Source organism: Cyrtonyx montezumae, unplaced genomic scaffold (genome assembly GCF_038088225.1).
Source record: "Cyrtonyx montezumae isolate F1298 unplaced genomic scaffold, pur_monq_1.0 scaffold_4, whole genome shotgun sequence".
Classification (NCBI taxonomy): domain Eukaryota; kingdom Metazoa; phylum Chordata; class Aves; order Galliformes; family Odontophoridae; genus Cyrtonyx; species Cyrtonyx montezumae.
In genome coordinates, this window is record NW_027072045.1 from 13,439,005 (window position 1) to 13,462,819 (window position 23,815).

At 44.9% G+C, this 23,815-nt stretch overlaps 2 protein-coding genes across 9 annotated transcripts in view; one reads left to right on the top strand and one right to left on the bottom strand.

Moving 5' to 3' along the window:
- The window catches only part of TLL2 (tolloid like 2), a 104,737-nt gene that overhangs the window by 2,427 nt on the left and 78,495 nt on the right, over nucleotides 1-23,815 (bottom strand). For 3 of the 8 annotated variants that reach the window (XR_010622777.1, XR_010622775.1, XR_010622779.1), the window contains 10 exons: nucleotides 22,986-23,113; nucleotides 22,679-22,892; nucleotides 21,414-21,664; nucleotides 20,139-20,269; nucleotides 15,573-15,666; nucleotides 11,926-11,973; nucleotides 10,896-10,949; nucleotides 10,003-10,119; nucleotides 8,936-9,001; nucleotides 8,299-8,522 (listed from right to left, as the gene is read on the bottom strand). Coding sequence is in view for 3 of the 8 variants with exons in the window: in XM_065746267.1 (XP_065602339.1) it covers nucleotides 15,648-15,666; nucleotides 20,139-20,269; nucleotides 21,414-21,664; nucleotides 22,679-22,892; nucleotides 22,986-23,113 (743 nt within the window). In the remaining 5 variants the exon portion in view is untranslated. Of the gene's footprint in view, nucleotides 1-8,298; nucleotides 8,523-8,935; nucleotides 9,002-10,002; nucleotides 10,120-10,895; nucleotides 10,950-11,925; nucleotides 11,974-15,519; nucleotides 15,667-19,779; nucleotides 20,270-21,413; nucleotides 21,665-22,678; nucleotides 22,893-22,985; nucleotides 23,114-23,815 lie in introns of those variants that run through there. The other 5 variants (XR_010622776.1, XR_010622778.1, XM_065746267.1 and 2 more) reach the window with 5 other exon arrangements.
- Nucleotides 1,691-7,218, top strand: LOC136054845 (cytochrome P450 2C9-like). Its single transcript, XM_065746304.1, has 9 exons — nucleotides 1,691-1,870; nucleotides 2,775-2,937; nucleotides 3,433-3,582; nucleotides 3,989-4,149; nucleotides 4,514-4,690; nucleotides 4,861-5,002; nucleotides 5,481-5,668; nucleotides 6,080-6,221; nucleotides 6,828-7,218. Exons 1-9 carry the CDS (start codon nucleotides 1,691-1,693, stop codon nucleotides 7,007-7,009), a joined length of 1,485 nt encoding a protein of 494 aa, XP_065602376.1. The 3' UTR covers nucleotides 7,010-7,218.

A 23,815-nucleotide genomic window follows, 5' to 3' on the forward strand; every position in this document is an offset into this window, starting at 1 on the left:
GAGCAAAGAGTAGAGGGGGGAACTGCCTCCATTGACCTGTGTGCCACATTGCTTTTCATGCAGTGTAAGATACAATTGGATTTTTTTGCCATAGGTGCCAGCTTTGATTGATGTTTTCAAACAACAGTACCTCCAAGACCTACTCCACAAGGCTGATCCTTTTGGAGCAGACCTCATAGCCTGCTCGGGTGTTTGGGAGTGCCCCATCCAGGTGCAGGACCTTCCACTCAGCTTTGTCCAACTTCCTGAGACTCAGATGCATTCACATCTCAAGCCCATTAAGGTCTGCCCCAGACAGCATCCTTTCCCTAGACAGTATTAACAGCACCACTCATCAAATTTGCTGAGGGTGCAGCCAGCAGACAGATCCAAAACAAGTACTTGTGTGCACCCTCAGGCAGTAGTAGGTTATGTAGGTTTCTTTGGTCACAGCAACTGCAAGGACTTGCATTTCCTTCCAAGCCTAAGGGTAAGGTGATCTACAAGCTTCCCTGACCACAAGCCAGCAGGTCATGGTTAGCAAAAGGCCTACTCCAAGTCCCCACAACCAAAGCAAGGGGACCAAACAACCCCCAGAAAAACACAGCCGCTGTCTGCCCAACAACACCCACCCCACTCTTTTGCTAAGCACCTGCACTTAGCTTGGCCCTTTTAAGCTGTGGAGCCAGCTGGGTCCAATGAGTCTTGACGAGCCCAGGTGTATCCAACCCAGCAGTTTAACACTTTCTACCATACTCATTCCTCCTGGCTCCAAATCCATCAAAGTGTGCTTTCACCCATTCCAACAAACAACCAGGCAGGAGCTGAGCTTATGTCAAGAGATGAGTCTGTGTACATAACACAGAGCTGAGAACAGCTCCTTTCGGCACTCCACTCTGGAGCCCCAGAAGGGCCTTCCAACTCCTCCTCTCACCTGAGTCCTTCCACTCACTGGCCTGTCCAGCAGTTCTGCCTCTTTTCCCCATGTTTCCTCCCTGTTGCTGCACTGATTGCTCACTCCATGGCATAAGTGCAAGAAGCTGAGTGACAATGCTCTCTGTTAAAAGTGTCACTGCTCCAAAATGTCAGACACAGGCTGCTAACATGGAAGCACAGAAACAGTCCTCTGTGTGCAATTGGTAGAAAACTAGGGAGCTTTGCACATTTGAGAAGATGTGATTTTCCTCAAACAGTTCTGGCTCTGCATTGCTGCACTGTTGGATGCAGTGCGAACTTAAACAGTGCTGTCAGAAAGACTCCAGGAACAAGCACAGATTGCTCCTCGTGAGAACTGGTACCAAAGATTGCTTAAAAATTGAAAACCCATGTGGCACAGTGGTACGCGCAAGATGCCCTACAACAGTACATTTCTGGGAGCACCTCAAGTAGAACACCACACTCATACTGCAAACTCTGTAACAGTGAACTTTGAGGGAAACAAATAGACCGATTAGGATACTTTAAATTTCTTAAACTCTGATGGCCTCTGCAGTTGTTTGACATAAGGTGTGTACTCGATCCTCAGATCATATCTGACAAGTCCAGGTTTCGCAACAAAGGGCAAAAACAAATGACTGATTAGAAGCACTTATTAACTCAAACACATGACAAAAAAAACCTGTAGTTCACCTAAGAAAGCAGAACACTTCAGAATATAAAGGGGCTCAGGCAGCCATAACAGCACACTCAGAAGCTCTTGTCCACCTGGGAAATGGAGCTCCTGGGAGCAGCGAGTGTTGTCCTCCTGGTTTGTGTTGCATGCCTGCTCTCCATCGCGCAATGGAGAAAGAGGTCAGGAAAGGGGAAGATGCCTGAGGGACCAGCTCCCTTCCCCATCGTAGGAAATATACTGCAGGTGAAGCCAAAGAATTTAGCCAAAACTCTTGAGAAGGTAAGGACTCCCTTCTTTTCTCAGTTTCTGCTGAGGGCGAGCAATGTGTGGGATGTGTGCTTGGGGATGACATGTGGCTACACCCTGATGAGTGGCTATGCATGTCAGCAGTCTGTGGGCCGGTTTGACCTGGTACCGTGATGATTGAGGTAGGGGACCCATGGACCCACACCCCAGGGAAGAGGAAGGGGGAAAGGGAAAAAGGGAGAAGGGAGATGGGCCTAGGAACAAAACAGCCGCAACAATCTGAGGAGGAAATCTAATTTACTAAATAAGATATCAGAAAGCAAAATAAAACAATATAATTGGAATTGAGGATAATGAATCTTATAAAATGAGCAAGAGAGAGAGAGTGTCCAATAAACTGCAGGCCTTACACTAACGCTGAAGGCAGACAGCTGCAACAAACACACACTGCTGACCTCCATCCCAAGGGAAGAGTGTCCTGTGAGCACAGAGAGTTTTTATCTTTCCTTCTGAGCGGAAACACGAAAAAATGCAAAGCATCGCAGTCCTCTAGGGAATGTAGTTTTTCTTCTCTTCCGAGACAGGTACACCCAGAACTATCGATGATCCATGCAGCTAGAGCATTAACTCTTTAATTCCCAATACACTACATGATGTTATGACGTAGAATATCAATAACATAACAAAAATCATAAAACCATGACAATGAGCAAGGAGTGGAAAAGCCCTGGAGATCGCAGCTGCCCCCCTCACTGCTGTCACCCTTCTTTAGGATCTGATGGCTCACTGATGCTTGTCTTGAGAGGACCAGGTCTTACTTCAAGACGCAGCTCTGTGAGGCTGCACAGACTGCAGTAGGAGGCAGCAGCCCAATCACTTTCCAACCCCGCTCTCAACCTGCTCCACGGCCACGTTCTTCTCTCTTGTGTTTTGACAGCTCTCTGAAAAATATGGGCCAGTCTTCTCAGTGCAACTGGGCCCAACTCCTGTAGTGGTGCTGTCTGGATATGAGGTGGTGAAAGAAGCCTTGATTGACCGTGGGGATGAGTTTGCTGCCAGAGGACACATGCCTATCGGAGACCGGGCCAACAAAGGATTAGGTATGTCCACTGACCGAGCTTCCCCTGAGGAAAAGGGAAGGACTGAGGACAAGTAGGGCAGATGAGAGCGGGAGCAAATCACGCAAGAGGGCAGTCAAAGTGAAGAGGGTGGGTCCCACTTGGACAGGGGAAGGCAGGGAAGCCCTCAATCTCTGGCTTCCACTGCCTCAAGAGGATAAAGAGAGACATGGAGGTGGACGTGTCTCATGTGTCCACAGTGAAGGGCATGAAGCAACAGAGCTATATTGCAATAAGGGAAGTCCTCTGTGGATATAAGGGATGAACTGTTCACAAGGACATTGGTTATATCCTGGAGAAGGCCAAAAGCAAGCTGCTGGACCACAGGACCTCCAGAGCTTGCCTCCAAACCCCAGTACTACATGATGCTATGTCAGTGTTAACCCTGGCATAGCACTCACTCTCCTCGCAAGCCTCCACTCATCTCAGGTCCAGCACACCAAACACAGGCCTTTCTTCTTTCTTCTTCCTCTACAGGCATTGTTTTCAGCAACAACGAGGAATGGTTACAAGTTCGACGGTTTGCTCTCACCACTCTGCGCAACTTTGGGATGGGGAAGAGGAGCATTGAAGAGAGGATCCAGGAGGAGGCTGAGCACTTGCTTGAAGAGATCACAAAAACAAACAGTACGATCCACTTCTAATACAGCTCACATTTGCAAAAGAGGAACGTGCCAAGGGAGTCCATGTGCTTAGCAGAAGTTGTGGAGTCTCCATTCTTGGAGACATCCAAAAGATATCTGCACACGCTCCTCAGGCAGTGGCTCTAGGTGGCCCTGCTTGAACATGTGACCTCTCAGAATTCTCTGAGCCATTCTGACATTCTGTTACTTCACCTTTCTGTGCATTTGATCCCTGAAAGCACTTAACAATGCCATGATCACATACAGTTCTTTTTGGAGAACCTCTTTGTCTCATTCAGAGACTGTGAATTTCCACTGCCCTCTGCAGCTCATCTTGCACACAGCAGCCATAGGTTTTATTTAAGTATTGATTTACTTATTTATAGATCGTAACTTTTCTGAACTCACAGGAATGCCCTTCGACCCAACATTCAAGCTGAGCTGTGCAGTCTCCAATGTCATATGCTCCATTGTCTTTGGGAAACGCTTTGACTATAAAGACAAGAAGTTCCTGTCCCTGATGAACAACATGAACAACGTATTTGAGATGATGAACTCCCGCTGGGGACAGGTACATTCAGCAGCCATCTCACAGTGGGGGCATTCAGCCAGGGGAGCAGGAGGCCTTCCTCACAGGGAAGTCTCATTTCATCCTTCACAGTAGGACACAGTAACACTCTGGTAAAGAATAGGGAATGCCTGCAAGACAATGCAGCAGCAGGTTTGGAATTAGATGATCCTGAAGGTCCTTTTCACCCCAAGCCATTTAATAACTCTAAGAATTCATATCATCACCAAGCAGTTCACCATTGCTCTACTGAACTGCCTAGCCCAATAGCCCTTCTTCTTGGCTTTCCTCCAACCTAAGCTTTTTACTAATTACAAAGAATAGGACAATGGTCATACTGGGGACATTCCTCTTTCTTTCCTTCCAGCTATACCAGATGTTCTCCTCCATCCTGGATTACCTGCCTGGCCCACACAACAACATATTCAAAGAAATTGATGCTGTAAAAGCCTTTGTAGCAGAGGAGGTGAAGCTGCACCAAGCTTCCCTGGATCCCAGTGCCCCCCAGGATTTCATTGACTGCTTCCTCAGCAAAATGCAGGAGGTAAGGAAACACCAAGTCACAGCTGCTCCCTAAATACACCTGTGCTGATGGCTTCTTCCACTTGGCTACAGCAATTAGAAAGAGAAATTCAATAGCACTGGGTGGAAAAATGGAAAAAAAAGGTCACAAGTCCCTATTCAAACTGAGAAACAGCAAAGCCTTTTCCCTAGGAAAAAGACAATCCCAAATCACACTTCCACATGAAGAACCTGATAACCTCCACCTTTGACTTGTTCATTGCTGGAACGGAGACAACAAGCACCACTGTACGATATGGGCTTCTGCTTCTTCTCAAATATCCAAAGATACAAGGTACCTGACTACAGTCTTTTTTCTCTCTGCTGTTCTCCATAGCCTGAAAATTCAAATAGAGAATAAAGTTGGGCGAGGGGAATACTGGTGTCACTGGCAACAGGAGAAAATGCATGCCATCCCCTTAAAAGCCCAAGACATAACACATCTAATAATGGTTCCCTTTCAGAATCTACATACAATGGCAATATCCTTGCATCCTCTTGGTGCCTGTGCAATGCAAAGCAACGACAACCCAGGACTTGACTGCATCCACATGTTTATCACTCAGAGCTCATATTTAACCTAGGTATTATAAGACACGCTTTGAACAGGCTGCAGTGGAGATGTATTCCACACAGCACCAAAAACAACATAAAGGTCCCAATCATCTCTAACTTGCTTCTTAACTCACGGGATTTGAGGACAGATTAGGACAACCTGCGTGGAAGGGTTTTGCCATCTTTTCCCACCCTATCACCTGTGCTTATCATGACAGAGAAAGTACAAGAAGAGATTGACCGCATAGTAGGACGATCACGAAGACCGTGCGTGGCTGACCGGACCCAGATGCCCTACACAGATGCAGTGGTCCACGAAATACAGCGCTTTATCGCCCTCATCCCCACGAGTGTGCCTCGGGCCGTGACCAAAGACATCCACTTCAGAGACTACGTTATTCCGAAGGTTAGCAGGCAAGCTGCCTCCAGATTGACATCTGAGATGCAGCACCATTGTCCTCAGACTGTCAGTTACGGGCAACAAGCAGTGGAATTGCTCACCACAATCAGGCAGAGCCTGGGCATCTCCTGGGAAGCTAAATCAGTCTGTGATTCCTGAGTACAGAGAGGTCCTTTGCCACAAGTGATGGGGACTACAATTGCATTCAGAGGAATGAGGGAAATCACCTTCCTGTTCTCACACACGAGGCACTCAAGGCTGGCAGGGCAGGGCAACCCTTGGCCACGGTTCTCACATTTATTTTCACGAGTTGTGACACGACTGCACTGCTAAGATCAGCCTTAGCTCGGTAGGCAGACGGATTAAGGGATCTTATGCTGCTCCCCTTCATGCTCTGCTCTTCTCCTGTCACCACAGGGCACCACAGTCTATCCCCTCCTCAGTTCTGTACTGTATGATGGCAAGGAGTTTCCAAACCCAACTGAGTTTAATCCCGGACATTTCTTGAACCACAATGGCACCTTCAGGAAGAGCGAGTTCTTCATCCCCTTCTCGGCAGGTAAGGCACAGCCTTCCTCCCTCAGGAGCTGTGGTCCACCTGCTCAGCTGACCACACATGCTCCCAGCCCAGCCCAGCCAGTGCTTCCTCAGGTTTCACTGCTCTTACAATTCCTCCCTGCTTATCCCTTATCTCACCACATCAGACATCTCGGTTGGAGCCTAATGGCTTTCCAAAATCCCTGTTCGGAAATGCTGATTAAAAGATGCACAGGGGACCCGTTCTCATGTTCTGAACTACCTGTCACTTTCATACACATCAAGCAAAGCCATCCTTAACCAGCCCGTCTTTCCCCAGCAGATCCACTTTTCCCAGGCCCTGCTTAAGCAGGCCACGTGCAACCACCCACCGCCCAACAGCCACATCCCTCCGCTCTCTCACCCACGCTTTGCATCACCTCACTCTCCCATCCTCTCCGTGCCTGCTCTGTGTTCAAGACCTCTCCTGCTCCTGCACTGCCTATACACACCCAGCCCAACTGCCACTCACCTCGCTGCTGTGCCTGCATCTAGTCAATAAAGCTGCATACATAACACATGGGCTTGGTAGAAACTCCGAGCCACTCAACAACGCCCGCTCAGTGCTATTGGTTGTGTTTGCTTCCAGGGAAACGAATATGCCCTGGGGAGGGCCTGGCACGCATGGAGATATTCTTACTCTTGACCGCCATCCTGCAGAACTTCACCGTGAAGCCTGTTGTCAGTCCCGAGGAACTCAGCATCACCCCAACACTCAGTGGGACAGGAAACGTTCCTCCCCACTACCAGCTCTGTGCTATCCCCCGCTGAGAGGCACAAAACCTCACTGCTGTGCTCCTGAGCCAGTCTGCTCCTTTACACCATCCCAACTCAAACTAGTTGTGGGAGCATGGCCCAACCTGAACACAAAGCGTCCATGAGGACTGCTCACAAAGTCCATCACCTGCTTCTAGCAGGACGTGTCCCACCAAGAGCAGCACACTTTGCAGAGGGACCGTGTTGTGTACATGAATGCTAATGACCCAATAAAGAACAATCATTCTATGAGGACTTGAGCTGTTACTTTCTTTAAGTTAGGACCGTGCTCGAAACCACAGCTGCACACAGCACAGTTGTCACAGTGCAAGCAAGCAGCACCCTGCGTTCAGGGCTGTCCTTGCCAGAGTGAGGCCGTGCCCGCTCCACCTTTGGACTCACAGCTGCTGCCTGCAAGGATCCCTGCCAGAATGCTGCCCACAGGTGGCTGGCAGAAAACTGCAGCAGCTCTCCCAGAGGTCAGCACTCCCCAGTTCAGAAGCTGAAGGCAGCCAGAGTTTCAATGCTGTTCATCTCTAGTGGGACCTCTGCCTGCTGTTGGGGGCCTCTCAATTATGGGACATGCTAGGGCCCAGCTTTTACGGGCTGGAAGGGCTGGGAGCACCTTCCCTGTGGCTCCTCTGTCTCCCTGAAGCATTTGCCAATTCAGCACTCAACCAACGCTGTGGCCCCTCAGCACCACCCATGAATCAAGAAAGGGCTGCAGAGGAGATCATTTCCTGCATGGCATCTCCTGCTGAAAACAGGAGAATAAACACTCTCATTCCACAGCTCAGCTGAAATGCCTTTTGTGGGAGCACTGAGGAGGGAACAGTGAAAGGCAGCGAGACACCACTCAGAGCCAGCAGTACTGGAGAACAGAGGGAAATTGCCATCCCTGGGGGTGAGGGCAGCAGCTGGAGTTCCTTTCTGCCTCCAGAAGGAAATCAGGAAGAAACCTCACCTACAGTCTAGTGTCCTCCCAGCAAATGAGAGTGAGGGTACCTCTATGTCCTCCCAGGCATCTGTGAGAAGCAAAAGCATCTGAGTGATGGGGACTCCAGGAAACACTTCAGTTATCCTTCCCTACCAGCCGGCCAATGAGTACTTACACTTTCTTTATTCCAACAATTAAATGTAGGAGGACAGCAAAGCCATCTCTCCCAGAGAGTCTTGGTACTCCCCAAATGAGGAGCGTATCTCTGAGCCTCTCAGAGCCATACGCTCAAACAGGTTCTTTCCCTGCACAATGTCTCTCTACCCTATCCTCCACAATTTCATGTATGCACAAATACAAAAGGGAAAAGATGGCGTTTGTTATTTCTGGTCCCAGCCCTCATTTGGTACTTTTCTCTCAGTGAGAGGGACGATAATTTTCATAAATGGATTCTGTCACAGGCAGCGCTGATCTGGGCTTCCTCGTATGTGGTGGCTTTGCTTGTTTTTGGATGCCTGTTCCAAAGTGTTTTCCTTGATCTTCGTTTACATAGACATTTCTTGTCTCTTCCGTCACATTCAGGTAAATATCCTAGAGGGAAAATATCATTTCTGTGATGGCTGTCAGTAAGTACTCAGGCTGCAGAGAATAGAGAACACTAGAATTCCTGCTTCCCTTTGGAACTGTCTGTCAGTATTTTGAAGAAAATGTCATATTTGATTACATTTCTCATTCATTCCTCCTCTCTCCAACTTTTTTCCATGGAATATTCAGCTCTCATACCCGTATAACTCTAAAACAATGGCAATCCTTCACATGGCTCTTGTCAGTGATTCCATGAGACACACACATTTTGCTAGAAATACTTGTAACACAGGAACTCTAGGAAAGCAAGGGAAAGGAGTTTAAGCTGTGGTCACTATTACTGCCGCTAAAGCCACCTCAGTGTTTTGTAACTCAGTAGCACAGGTGCTATGTTAATAGCCAGTCAAACCACGACTTACATTTGGAGGTCTGGTAGGGGACTGTTCATATTCATGTTCTTCCTGCTCTTCGTGACATTCATTCGCCTAAAGCAATGAATAAAAACAGTGACAAACAACATCTATCTTCAGCTCACTCATAACTGCACAAGGAGCGCAACGCAGTCAGAACATTTTTTGTTATTAAACAGCTTCAGAACTCAGATCATACTCATTGTGTAGATAACCACAGGGGATAATAAAGTAACGTATTTTAAAATGCATGTTAAAATGATTTTTTTCATTTGGGGCAACCACACAGGCCACTCAGTGCCAGCCCGTGGGAATCACTTTTCAGAAAGGAATGTTTAATGCCCAAGAGTTGCTTTTACGACAACATTCCAAATCCTTCTGATCATTTAATACAGGAGAAAAGACCATTGCTTGCACATTTACAATCAGAAAAGCAGAACAAAACTACAAGAATGCCACTTCCCTTGGTACTATTACAGATCTATTTCTAGAGCGTGAACAGAATGAGCCATGCAAGAACTAGAGCTGGTTAAATCTTCTGTAAAGTAGCAGGGAAAGGAACAGACCATTGTAGGCAGAACTGACAGTGTTTTGCTGCCACAGCGCTTCCTGGCTTTCCTCCTCCACCTCCATATGAGTGCTTTTTCACCTCAGAGGAAGGAAACCTCTGACTCTACCCCATCACTGGGGACATAGGGCATCTAAAACCAACCCACAGCCTGGAACAGAGGAAAAGCCGACCAACTACATATTATGAAAAAATTCAGAAATACTTTGGGAGCTAAATCACACCATTTTGGAATCAGAGGATTCCTGCTTGAGTGAGAAGAATCCACTGAACAACTCTGGCCATAGATTTTGTTTCCTACCAGTTAACAGACCACCTGGAGGTGCTCCTTCTGAATTTTTGTATGAATTTCTCTTTTATCTTAATGATCCTTTAACTCCTAAGCAAAGCAGTGATAGCATGGGTGCCTACGAGTGGGGCCTTGAACTTTTCAAGAGCTACAGAGGGGACTGAATCAGGCTTCTGACATAGAGGACTAGGCTTAGAATTGGCAGTACATTCTATTTACCTGTTTCCATCTGAAATTTGACCACTGGAGAACACAGACCACTACCAAGATGACTGCAAGGACCAATGCCAGGAAGCTGGGTATCCCTGCAGCTACTCCAACCACCCAGGGTTTATACTAACACACAAAGAAAGAAAGTCAGGTCAAACACATGCAGGGTGGTCCTTTAATTCTGTGCTTAGTAGCTGAACATGTGTCCTAGCATGCAAAAAGAATAGCCAACGTGAGGGACAAAACTACAGCACTGGGCCACAGCAGTGCTATCAAACCCAGTTATACTACACACTGGGATAGACAGGAGATTCAGAAGTTTGATTTGCATCCAGATGTGGAGTCATCAGTGCAGGAGAGAGGTGGACTCACTGGACCACATCCAAAGGACAGCCACGAAAATGATCCAAGGGGTGGAACACCTGCCCCGAAGTGAGGACAGGCTGAGAGAGCTGGGGCTGTTGGGTCTAGAGAAGAGGTGGCTCCAGGGAGACCTGGTAGTGGCCTTTCAATATCTAAAGGGGGGCTATAGGAAAGAAGGGGACAGACTCTTTATAGAAGGTTGTGTTGTGACAGGACAAGGCTAAACAGTTTCAAACTAAAAGAGGGGAGATTTAGGACAAATACAAATAAAAAGTTTTTTTTGTTTTTATGATAAAGGCAGTGAAGCATTTAAACAGATTGCCCACAGAGATGGTGTTATGTTCCATCCCTGGAGGCATTCAAGGTCAGACTGGACAGGGCTCTGAACAGCCTCACTGAGTTGTAGGAGTCCCTGTTCATTGTAGGGGAGTTGAACCAGATGATCTTTAAAGGTCCCTTCCAACTCAGATAATTCTATGATTTCAGAGGAAAAACACTCCATGTAATCAATCAAATTAAATGATGAAACAAACTCTTACCCCGTAAGAACAATCTGTCTGGACAGGTGTGCTTGCTGTTGCAGTTGTAGAAATCTAGAAATGAGACAGTTACAGAACATTTACAAAAAAGGACTTTATATGAAGCAATCACAGACAGAGGTTTATCAGTTGCAAGACTGCAACAGCAGCATAGGGTATGTTACACTTGGAGAAGCCAGCCGGACCCTCAGGTCTGGCCTGTGCTTGAAAGTGCATATGTTCTTCCTCAAGAAGAGGCTTGGCACTAGAAAAAAAGCATACGCAAGAGATAAGTGCTAATATATGCCCGAAAAAAAATGGATTCAGAAGAGGAAGAAGAAAAAGAGAGCAGGAAGCCCCCCAAAATGATGTGCTTTCACAAATCTGCTCTTTGTCTTCACTGCAGCATGTGCCTGCAGGCCCCTATCTGGAGCATCCATCACTGGAGAGCACTGAACTTTTCTGGGCTTGCAGATGCAAGGTATGCAGAGCCTTAAAGGAACTGAAACCTGGGTGCATCCCATATTAAAACTCTCTGGCTTTTTCTAGCCTTCACAAAAATGTCACACAGCTACAAGTGACAAGGCAGTTGAGGCCTGGATATAGAAAGCTTATCACACAGTGATGATGGAAGGTGTATTGCTTGTTATCCCTTCACCCTGGCTCTCCCACCACCTACAGCCGACAATGCAATAAAATGCTGGAAAAAGGCAAGCCCATGTAGAGTCTTGTGCATCAGAAAACAGGCAGTACAGCAAGCAGAAAGGCCAGTTTGTAAAGCTCAGAGATTTGCATGCCCACAACTTTTTGTGGCAACAGAGAAGAAATGCTTGTCTTCTAGAAAAGATTTAGCACTGATGTATTTTTCATTCAGTGGCAAGACAGATAATATATAATGTTGGTAGCAATAGGACAGTGTGTCAGATAAGGTTCTGATCAGCTTCTATCCTGTAAAAGTAGCTCATTTTCTACCAGAACCATATTCCCCACTTCCTAGGTATACCATAGTGCCAAGTAGGCAGTTGATCTTTACCCTATGCAGTGTACTTACTGAATTTACAGATGTGTTATAAAAGGGCGTGAAAGATCCTGTCACCTCCTGCAGAGAAATTTAAAAATAAAAATTAAAAAAAAAAAAACAATTCAGAGTTTCTGCTATTTATAGGTGCCCTATGTAGCTGTGGGAATAAAGAGGGATATTTCTGCAGTGCCTGGAGGTGATGGCATGGGAATATACCAACGTGATCTGAACAGGAAACATGATAGTTATTCCAGAGGGAAAGAAAAAAAAAAAAAAGCATACAATGCCATTTAAGAATGCAATACAATACAAGGAAACATTAACTGTTTTGCTTGAATTGCTTACACCATGCAGAGCCTTACCATGCAATAAGTTTACTCAGCCAACTCCCCACTGAGAGGGCAAGGCTTTCTTTATTCCCCTAATAGCTGCGGGACAAACGAAGCCAAAGTACAGGACAGCAAGGTAAGATAGCAAGGACTCGCACCTGCAGCCTTTGAGCCACAAACTAATCACATGTTCCTGCTCTTGTTGATTCAAGGACAGCTGAAAAGATAGAACGATTTTAACCTTGTCCTGACTAAATTGTTTCCACACACAGGCAGAAAGCTGTCTGCCCGTCTGGGATTAGTACTCTGGAAGGCTTGGAGGAAGTTAAGGACTGCTTCTCTTGGTGGTGTAGCCATGCTGCTGAAGTAGCACTGAGCCCATTACACAGCGAGCTCTGTAGCAGCTGCAGGTAACTGGAGGGAGCTGCGGTAGCGGCAGTGTTGGGAAGGAAAGCTGAGCTTTGGGGGCAGGGATGAGGACAAACAGCACAGGAGCCCCTCCTCTAACCCAGGGGCAAGTAGCATGTCCATAAGCACGAGCTCTTCTGAACCCCATCCAGAGCCATAACAACATTGGAATTAATAAAAAAAAAATGAGTGAAAGAGCAAAACTGCTGAGGTCTCCCTCGGAACCGATGTGGGAGGTGACAGAAGGCGGAAAGAAAGTGTCGCTGTGCATACACAAAAAGCTAGCAGCACAAAGCCATTCTTTTTCTGACTGCAGGAAGTTCTTCTGCTGTGCCCTGAATAGGGCCTGATTATTTCAGGTCCGAGAAGTTAACGGAGTGAAAAAATGCAGACAGAAGTCTGAATACTGCTGGTTATGGAGAAGGAAGTCTCAGAACACAAGCAGGCTATGAGAGATTACAGACTTAGCTCAGTTTAAGTCCTGTAGTATAGGAGCAGGACACTTCGCTGGATATGAAGGATCATAATATTTAGTGAAAGATCCAGAATTCATCTTCCCATTCCTAACTGCAGTCAGAGACTTGTTTGGAACTGTGGCCTTTGTAGGCAAGCTGTGGACATTGAACTGGAAATGTAACCTCTGATCAACCTTAGCTTGGGGACCTGCAGATGTTAGGAGCAAGCACAGTTAACAATCAGTCACCAAGTGAGAAGGATCTCTTTCAGGTTCCTCAGAGACACAGGTATGGCTACTCCCAGGTTGCCAGCTGGGAACAAAACACTGCAGAGGCATTCTCACCTGACTTTATTACACATTCTTCAAACTTCCTCACTGAAACACACCTTTCTGAACAGCTGACCTGTTATTGTTTGAACTTGAACCTTCATACCTATCTTTTCTCTGAAGCTATAAATTTATTTTCTTCTTGGTTAATGATATACACTTAGTGGACTTCATTTCAGGGCTGTTCGTGCAGATTAGATTAAAGCCTGAACTGAAGGAGCCACATAAATAATACATTTATATATGTTCACCTTTCTGTGCTCAAAGTATTTGTGAAAATGTACCTGAGTACAATTGACTGTTGATAAATTTATATTCCCAGCTGAAAACAGGTATGTCTGTAACTTGCAATAACCTGATTGGTAGCCATTGGTTTGAGTGGAAATATTTTTCCTAGTTTATTTACTCATTGTTTTAGACCAGGCATAAATATATAGCTTCTAGAGAACAGAAAACACAAAGCTCTTATTTAAAGGAGTGACTTGGTTCTGCATTTACATTTTTAACAGGTGAGTTAAGCATTTGTGTTCTCATCTGAGCTGCTTTTATGTACAAAATTCAGGATTTATGATATCTTACTAAGTCTGCCATATTTAGAAGCTGAACTCTCTAACCTGTTACCAAGCAAGCACAGGAAACCGTAGCAAGATACTGAGAACGAGACTGTTTCTTTTAACGTGTACAATAACTTAAAACCATTGTCTCAAGTCACTTACAAAAATGGATAAATATGCAAATTGGTACAGTAGGCACCTCAGAAAAGACAAGAATGTCATTTACATGTAAATTACTACTGACTTCCAGCATATTTTTTCAGAAGAGAAAGGACATCTCTAGAACTCCTGACCAGCCCACTCTGAAATTTCTATACTTAAAGTGAACGTAATTCAACACTGAGTTATCTTTATTTGCAGATACATCCCTGCAGCACCCCTGCTTTTGTTCAGATTGTCCAGATAACTCAGTGTGATATTTACAGGACTCTGAACATCAGTGACCCTGACAGGAGACAAGTAGATTTCCCAGCAGCATTAACTGCAGTAGCTACTCCGTCTGCCAAGAGCACACCTTGGGTAAGGGAAAGCCTTACACTGCAATTGAAGTAAAACTAACAAAAAAAAAAAAAAAAAGTAACAGCCATTCTGCAACCTCTCCCTTTTCCCCACTCAGTAACATGCAGCAGCCTGCAAGCTGAAGAGACTGTGAGGAGACAGGCCTCTTCCCCAGCCCACATCAGCATTGGTGGGACTGCGGCACTGTACGGGGAACTTCTCACCAAAGGGAGCAGCAGGAAGATGGAGGAGTGCAGTTAACACTCAGGTCCAGATCTGGATTTACTTTATAGTTTAACAAACGCTTCCACCCCTTCAGCACCAGTTCTCCAACATGTGGAAAATATCCCCTCCCAGTTGTTCTCGTACTAGCTCAAACTGTGTAAGATCACAACCAAGGACCATGTCCACTTCCGTGCTTATGCAGGCATCAGCTCTAGTATGTTCTTTTCAGCAGATCCCATAAGATCCAGGACAGGAAATTTTCTCAAGAAAGAAACACTGATTGATTTCACTTTGTTCCAGCTGCCCTAAAACCAGGTAATAGAATCACAGTATCACTCAGGTTGGAAAAGACCTCAGAGATCGAGTCCAACTACAACCTAACCATACTACATTAACTCTAACAACCCTCTGCTAAATCATGCCCCTGAGCACCACATCCAAAAGGTTTTTAAACACATCCAGGGTTGAGTCACCATCCCTGGGGAGCCTATTCCAGTGCTTAACAACCCTTTCTGTTAAGAAGTGCTTCCTGATATCCAACTTAAACTTACCCAGGCACAACTTAAGGCTATTTCCCCTCAACCTGTCACCAGTAAGAAGAGACCAACCCCACTCTCACTGGAAGCACCTCCTGAACAGAAAAGCTGGGGTAGAAACTAAAGTCTGAGCCAGTACCTGAAACTATTGACTGCAATGCAAGGAAAAGCAAAGATGACAGCAGTACCAGCTGAGTTGGTTGGAGTAGGGGGTGCTGGAAGGCTAAATTCTCCCATGGACAATTACATCAAATACCTGAGTACTCCCTCAGCCTCATTTCTCTGACCTCTCCCCCAGGTCCAACAAAACATGACTCAACCGAGACAAGACAGCACCACTCACCATTCTGATCACCTCCACAAGAAATCCTTCCACACGCTAACAGCTGACTGTCAGACTCCAGAATTAATGCTCCGTTTAGAAAGAGATCCTCTTCCTGTTAAAAAAAAATAGCAAAACCGAAACACAACAAACTGGAAACGTGTAAAGAGGAAGACAACAATGGCATTTCTGTCAGGGTGAGTCAGGCAACCTGGCTGAATCCCAGCACACCTGATAAAGCAGCTCCTCTGCCAGGGGCAGAGCAAGTGGCACATGGAACACCGGGCTTCAGGGCACTGATGACTACAGCTCTTTCTTATCTGCCTCAAAGTATTTATAAAAATAAAAATGAAAAATCCAAAACAACAAAACAAACAACAACAACATTGCTTATGGTTCTAAGAGCATACCAGCTTGAGGGGAACCCTGTTTTTATTTATTTATTGCTAACACCTCCTCTGCCAGAGCACATTTATTGGAATTGCCAGAACAAAGTGGAGGATTTCTGCTGGCTTGTTTCATGCCTGATGCCGAGATCAATTGGCTGCGTGTTCCTAAGCATGTTTCTTTGTCTTGACTGGTATTTTCTGTAGACAGTAAATCCTACCACTGGCCACTCATATTTATAAAGGACGATCTCCTGGCAGACAATAGATAGCCCCTTCAGCATCTAACATATGGTGACTGAATAGTTTTTGGGAACTTTCTGGAAAATTAAATCCTGATTCTAGTAATAAGCAAAGAAACTGGCCACATCACATAGCACTGGTGTCTGGTAAATAAAGTTGAAAGAGAAATTAAGGGAAAATACCACTTGAATGTATAAGCCTATGAAAGATCATGAAACAGGCTTTCAGGGTCCAGACAGATCACAAAAACAGTAATAGCATATCTTGCTGCAGCTGCACACATCAGTGTTTCTCTAACAGACACCACAGCGGTTCATATATCATCTTCTGTACCACCTCCTGTTTCCCACTGGTTTCCACTTGGGCTGCATCACTTCCACTGTTTCAGCATCACTTTGGACCATCATTTTCAGCATGACCGGGTGCTCACTGGCCCTCACTCTGGAAATCATGTCGATCAGTGGCTTGACTGCCTGGCACGTTCCAGAATCAAACTGTGCAGAGTTATACTCTGGTGCAGGAAGCTTTATAAAGACACTTATTCCTTACTTTACCTCTGTTGTTGCTCTGCCTTCAGGAGCAAGCCTAGAGGAAAGTCAGTCTTCATGAAGTTTTGAGTGGCTCCAACACACCACAGAAAATGTTCCGGGACATGCATGAACAGGGATGTGTGGGGTAAAGAACACACATGAGCCTTAGCAAGCAGGATATGCATCAGGCAGAGGACAGAAAAAGGAAGAAAAGTATTTTTTAATGCTGTCTGTGTACTGAATGCTTTGCTACCACAGTGGGAGTGTAGATCACAAGGCTGCAGTAAAGATCAACTGCCTCATATTCATATTTTTCTGAGCTTCATGTCACAGAGACTTCAAACATGAAGACCATGTTCTGTAGAGCAGTAAATGGCCTTCCTGTTTTGAAGTATACTTTGGATCTGGGAGTTAGTCCCTTTCTCATCACAGTAGATCTGCATCTCAGCCCTCTGACGGACCAGCGTAGAACAGAAGACAACACCCCACTTTTAAAATTCCCTCAATTCTAGAAAACAAGAGGAACCTAAGGTCAAAGTGAAAGCTGCTTTCTGTAGACAGTAAATCCTACCTGCTGGTAGTGTCAGACAGACAACAGTCAGCAGAACAAAGATGCTTCCTCCCCTTGAGGAGGTGGTGGATGCATGCATACAGTACAATGTGCAACTGAATCCAGTCTTTAATGAATGCAGAGACTCATTCAGCACATAGGTACATTCTGATTGCCCCCACGCCCTCCTCTCCTCCCCATCTATAATATTATTTTTGTTAGTGAAATGTAAAACCACACAGACTGGAATATGTATACACACACCTTACAGGGTCTCACATTTTCATTTTCGCTTAAGAAACGTATAGACATTTAGAATTATTGACTGCTAACACCCAGTCAGTACAGCAGAAATATTCTACACAGATCATTGGTTGAAATGTACAGTACAACATTTGTGAGTACACTGTCACAAAAGACACCTGCTTGAATGCTAACAAATGCAGTAGATCCATCAAACCACATTGCAAGCATCTTGCAACAAACCAGAACACTGAATACAAAGTCTGAGGAACAAAAGAAATTATCAGAACATAGAACACAGATGCTGAAGTACACAAATGTTGAAGTACATAAAGAAGCTTCTATAGTAACTTCTCTCCAGTTTGGATTTCCTGGCTCTCTAACTGCTGATTGCCACCTATTACTTTCCTTCTCACAGGGACCAGTGTCAGGCTTTTATTTCCAGACCTGAGTCACTGCAATTTTACTTGAATGGGATCAAGGAGGAGAAGGAAAAAAGGAGACAGCAGCTAACAGATGTCACTACATCCTCAGTATGGTCAAACAGCTTGGTATTAAAGGCCTTGCCTGAAAAAAAAGGCCTCAAAAACTTAAAAAAAAAAAAAAAAAAAAAAAAAAAAAAAAAGCTAGAAAAACAAACAGAAATAACATGGTTTTATACAGTCCGCAGTAAAGCTGTAGTCCATGGTACAGTATTGTTCACATGACACTTATTAAGGCTTTGACTACTGGTCTTCTACATGCACATTTTATATACATATAATTGTGATTTTATAAATTATTTTATTTTTCTTGTTCTAAGCAAGAAAATATTTTCATGCATTTGCTTCTCCTAGTATTCACAATACTTGGACCATATTCTGTTCAAGGACTTCTGAAGAAGGCTGGGTCTATTTATTATCCATCTGGAAAGGGCCTTATCTCCAGAAAAGTCATTCATGCCTGACAGTGGTGCTGGCCCCACATTTCTCCACAGTCATGAACTTGATGAGCAGGCGTCACCCCAAAGCCTGACAGTACACTGGTTATGTAAACATAGTAATCCTTGGATTATAAATACTTTATTAAAGCTAACATACCTCAGCTTTTAGCTCATAATTGCCCATGCGTGCCATAATGTAATCTTTAGTTCTGAATGACTTTTTTTCTTTTTTTCACCTCCCTTGTCAATAGCTCAAATTACAGTACTTCTCCACAAGGCACACTTTTCCCTACTTTCTCTCCAAGAAGTGCCAAGCTATGTGTTAATTCTGCAATGGTTCAGTAGCTTCCACACGTATAAATAACTGCAACACAGAGCATATCTCAACCTTATAGCTCAAAGTGCTTAAGTCATCATCTCATACGCACAGCAGGGTTACAGAACTGCTGTGAAGCTAATAGACTGTGTCACGGGCTGGCAAAGAATGAAGGAGCACAAACCAGCAGAACTCCCTCATTCCTTGCCCTATGCCTGGGGCATGCACCTGTTTGACAGGCTCCCAGAGCTCACCAGAGCTGACCTGTAGCACGGCTTCTGTTCCCTTTGTCTCAGGAACAATCATGACAGCATGCTAAGATACTCTGACCGTCTCTGACTCAGTGCATCCATCTGTGAGATGCTCCAGGTAGCTGATGCTGTAAGAGCACCCCTTGGTAGCTGTGGGAAGCTCTGGGGACAGTGGCTCAGACAGCTACGAAATGGAAAGGCTCACAAAGTGGTACTGAGGAACAACAGGAAGATGGAAAAAAAGAAGCATAAAATGACTGAGAAACCAAACATGGGTGGAGTGAGGAAGAGAGACTTAAGATAAAGTCTGGACTGCTGCTATAACCCTCTGAGCTGCCTTGCCTGGCAGCCTAACCAGAGCAGATTGTCTGTGTTCTATCTGCTAAGTTTTGCCACCACTACATATTCATGTTCTGCCTCCTCTCAAAACACATCCCTGTCAGACACCACCTTTCCCTTGGCTACTGCATCGAAGTACTTCCACTCAACATGTACTGTGACAACTACTGCAGATCAAGCACTGACCACTTGTTCATTGTGGTCCAAGTAGCTACCAACTAAGGAGACCACCCCCATGCCCCTGACTATTTCTCAAACCACAAAAACCAAGAGACTGAATAGATGGGATGGAAGGAGTCATGGAACCTGGAGTCCCAGCTGTATGGATGTTCTCATATTGCACCGAGTAACTTGGGCTCATAGGGGAGAGTAGACAGTCCAATATGTCCTTTGAGGAAATCCTACTGGGTGGCTGCCTGCATCACCTGCTCCAGAAAACGCGTTTAGACAGCTCATGTACAAGATGCTTCGGAAATATCATCTAGAGACTAAGATACTCAAGATACTAAGGTCTTCCTCAGTTTAAGCTCAGTCTTCATTCAGTCCTACAGGAAGCTATGCAAAACACAACATTTATGTCCTGGCAGGTATGATTAGAAGACAGTTTTCAGTTTTTGGTCCTAGGTATGTTAATGAGAGACTCATGCTAATAATTTCAGAGGCAAACCTTTGTGACTGGATTTAGTTTTAGTTACAGAAAACACTGCACACTGCTTTTGGCGAGGTGCACAGAGGCTTAAAAAAGTCAAATCACAGCTAAATGTCTCAATCTTCAGGTAAAGAATGTCTGAGGAGCAGTCAGGTTACTTTCTCATGTGTAATGCATCCTGAAACTTGGTACTTATGTATCGGGCATGAAACCCTTTCTTGTTGATGGTGTCATCTGTGTGGAATCGAATCATGATGGAATCTCCTGCAGAGTAGATTTCTTCCAGAGGCTGCAGAAAAGGAAAGAACACAGCACAAAGTGGTCAAGTCTGCATGATAAATAACTGTCCATGCTATGACACCAGTTTAAACTCACAGTGAAGATAGCATGACTAGGAAACTTGGTGCTCAGTACCTCTTGCCCCGCACTGACTTTCTGAGCATATTCTTTTTCTCTTTGCATGCTTGCCTTTTATATTTGAAGATTAATGCCAGTCCACTCCACAATCCCAGTTCTTCCAGTTGTTTTTATTGGTCACAGGACTCTCTAGATATTCTTGTTCCAGTCATCTGAGTATTCTCCAATTCGTGCTAATCTTTTCAGGAAATGACACAATCCAAATTGGACCTTGTTTGGCAGCTGAGTCCCTCCCACAAATCTTGCAAGCAAAGTTCTTGCTGCCTTCCTCGGTGTTGTGACTTGCTACAACCTGTGTTTCTCTCAAAATTTTCCCCACCATTCTCCATTTGTAAGCATGCAGATAGGAGATTACTATCCCACTGTCCTGAACTTCTTCACAACCTTAGTTCATTTTCCAGACCATTTCCAAGTTTGCATAGACTGTCCTGACACAAATGCTACCTGGTTGTTTCTCTTTAAATTCAATAAGCACCTTCCTCATTTCATTGCTCAAGACCTATGGAAACAAACATAGTAACATCTGGTTTTAAATATCACTCACGAATGCTCACACTAACAGAGTTACTTCTGTTAATCAGGACTTAGATAACAATTTAGGAGTCAACAAAGCTTCACACTTCATCCTCTCCTGATCATGACTGGAAAGGTAATTTGGCTTCAGGCAGGAAGTAACTGAGGATTAAACCATACTTTGGAAGCAGTTTCTCACATTCACACAATGATTTTGCAGTTGGCCTAGGGCACAGCAGTGCAGCAGTCCCACACTGATGCATTTAGCCGTGGGATGAAAAGGGAAAGTCAGCTGGCAAAATCAGTTCATTTTCAGACTAACTTTGCATATTAGATAAAATGACTAACGATCTCCAGGAACAGGGGAATAAGCAAGACTCAGACACACGAGGCTTTCTCATCACCAATTTGTGACAGCTATCCCTCGACAAGAGCAGGAAATGAGAGTACCCTTCTTTCCCATCTCCAGATAGCCCTATGAAATCCTCACCATGATGGCTTACCCCTGAGCCACAGAAGCGTCCAAGGCGGGGTGCAGTGCTGTCATAACCATCATAGATCTCCATGTAGTCATATCCACAGTCAGCCTCCTCCTCGATCTCAAATGTCTGGAATATCAGTTCCACTCCATAACCATCTTCAGCTACAACCACCCAGTCACAGTTGGCTTGGCCTGGGTAGTTGTTGTCCCCAAACTGAGCATGGGAATACAGCTCCTTAGTTTGTACTTCAGCCTTTAAGAGCCCACCACACACTGAAGGAAGAAAAGGGCACAAAACAGTCTCCTCAAAGGCCCTACCTTGCAAAAAACCTTGCCATGCCTCTTTTGGGCTGTTCGTGAGAAAAGATGACCTCCAGTTTGAAGTGCATATAACAACAAGGAAGGTTACTATCACTACATCTATATCTAGCATGAAAGAGTGAATTCTTCAGTCATCCATGAATCCAATGACCCACAGTGTAGAAAAGCCTGATTCTTTTGGTGCAAAGAATGAAAGAGAATAAAGTCTCCAGTTAAACACTGGGCAGAAAAAAATGGTTTTTTTTGTACAGAACAGCATTGTAAAGGAAGATTAACACATTATTTGAACTTGCCCTGCAGCTGAAATTCTGACTCCAAATATCTTGCCAACAGTAAGTTGAAGCATATTAAAAACCTGGGCTCCAAACTAATCTGCTCATGCATTGCATGTAAGATAGCTCAGTGCATGTACTTGGGTGGTTTTCCTGCAGCTAATGAGGAATATGTAGCACTGCTTGAGGTCTGCTTCATTCATTTACAGTGGCAAAGATATCAGAAAAGAAGTCTGGTACAACACACCCAACCTCTGGGTTGCTGCACATAAAAGATCAAGCTCACTGTGTATGTTCACAACACATCTTTGCTTCCACCATAACCAATCTAGTATGAGCTCGTAGTGTGTGGGCCATTATATCTGAAGATAGTCTGCTAGACTAAGTTGTGTCCACTCCTTTTCTGAAGACTGATGAGGAACAGAAGAGGTTGCCACTCTACCAAGCACCTCCTATTTAAACAAAAGTGAGTAGGAACATCTGACATCAGGAGACCTCTCAGCTAGCATGTATGGTATGGTATCGTATGGTATCAACAATGAAAGCTGGTCAGCAGAATTTCCAACAAAAAAAAAAAAAACCTCAGGATAAGCTCAACTGCAGAAAAGTGTGTCTGAAATCTTGACTAGCAAGCAGTGCAGTGAGATTTGTTGGCATCTCGTCATACTGATATATTAGAAGGGAACCAGCTTACCTGTGCTGTGTTTTGCCTGGAAGCCTTTTCTTTGTACAGAAGCATCAGAGTAAAATCTAAGAAACATCTTGTTGGTAGAAGCTACAACAGGGTCTGGTTTCTTGCTGCCACAGAAGCGACCAAGTATAGGTGACTTGCTGTTGGGGCCATCATACATTTCCAAGTGATCATAGGCACATTCTTGGTGCTGTTCAATCTCAAACTCATTAAAAGTCTACAGTAAGAATAAAAACAAGGAAAATGAAGAAAGACACTTAGAAATCTGAGAATGCTTCTCCCCTGACACTCCCACTCACTGGTTACTCACTACTTTCACTCGGTGGCCAGGTGTTGCAGAGATATTCCAGGTGCACTCTTTCCGGCTAGGGTACTTGTCAGGCCAGTTTGGACTGCTCATCATTCCCTCTGCACTGCTCAGTTTATGCTCACAACCAGCTTGAGAAAGATCATAAGACAGAGCTCTAGCATCAAGGAGAATCTCATACACTAACTGCATTACTGAAATATCCTACAAACTTTTCTCTCCCCACTGAGACCCTAACTACATCAGAAATAAGGAAGGCTTCGGTCACTGAGTGATCTTTCAGGATTTCTACCCAGTCCTGATGAGTTTGTCTCCAGAAAGGCCTATACTTTTGGCATCTCTAGGTGCAACCAGACTAGCTGGCTGAATTAACTGTCTGTCTTTCTTCCCTGGACCTCAATAACCTCATCAGTCACATTGCTCTCACGTTTGTTCTCCTGTTCCTCCAACTCATCCATCTGTTACCAGTGGCATGATCTCCAACCCTACCACACCATGCTGACTATCTTAGTCTTGAGCTGGCTTTTTTTTTAATTCTGTCTTGAAAAATTGAATTACAGATCAATCAGGCAAGTATCAGAAGCTGCTCAATGGAAGGCCACAGCAACGTACACTTGGGGGGGGGGGGGGGGGGGCATGCAGGGAGAAAAGTATTTTCAGCATCAGCAAAGTGCTATATCAGCTCAGTCTTCTGACTCAACCCAAGCCTTAAATGAGGTGACTAGTCTGATGGCAGCATCCCAAAACTGCTTTTTTCATTTCTTGTCCCAACCTGTCAATCCTCATTGCCATATAGAGGGCCAGACTGGAAAAGAAATCCAGACAAAAACAAG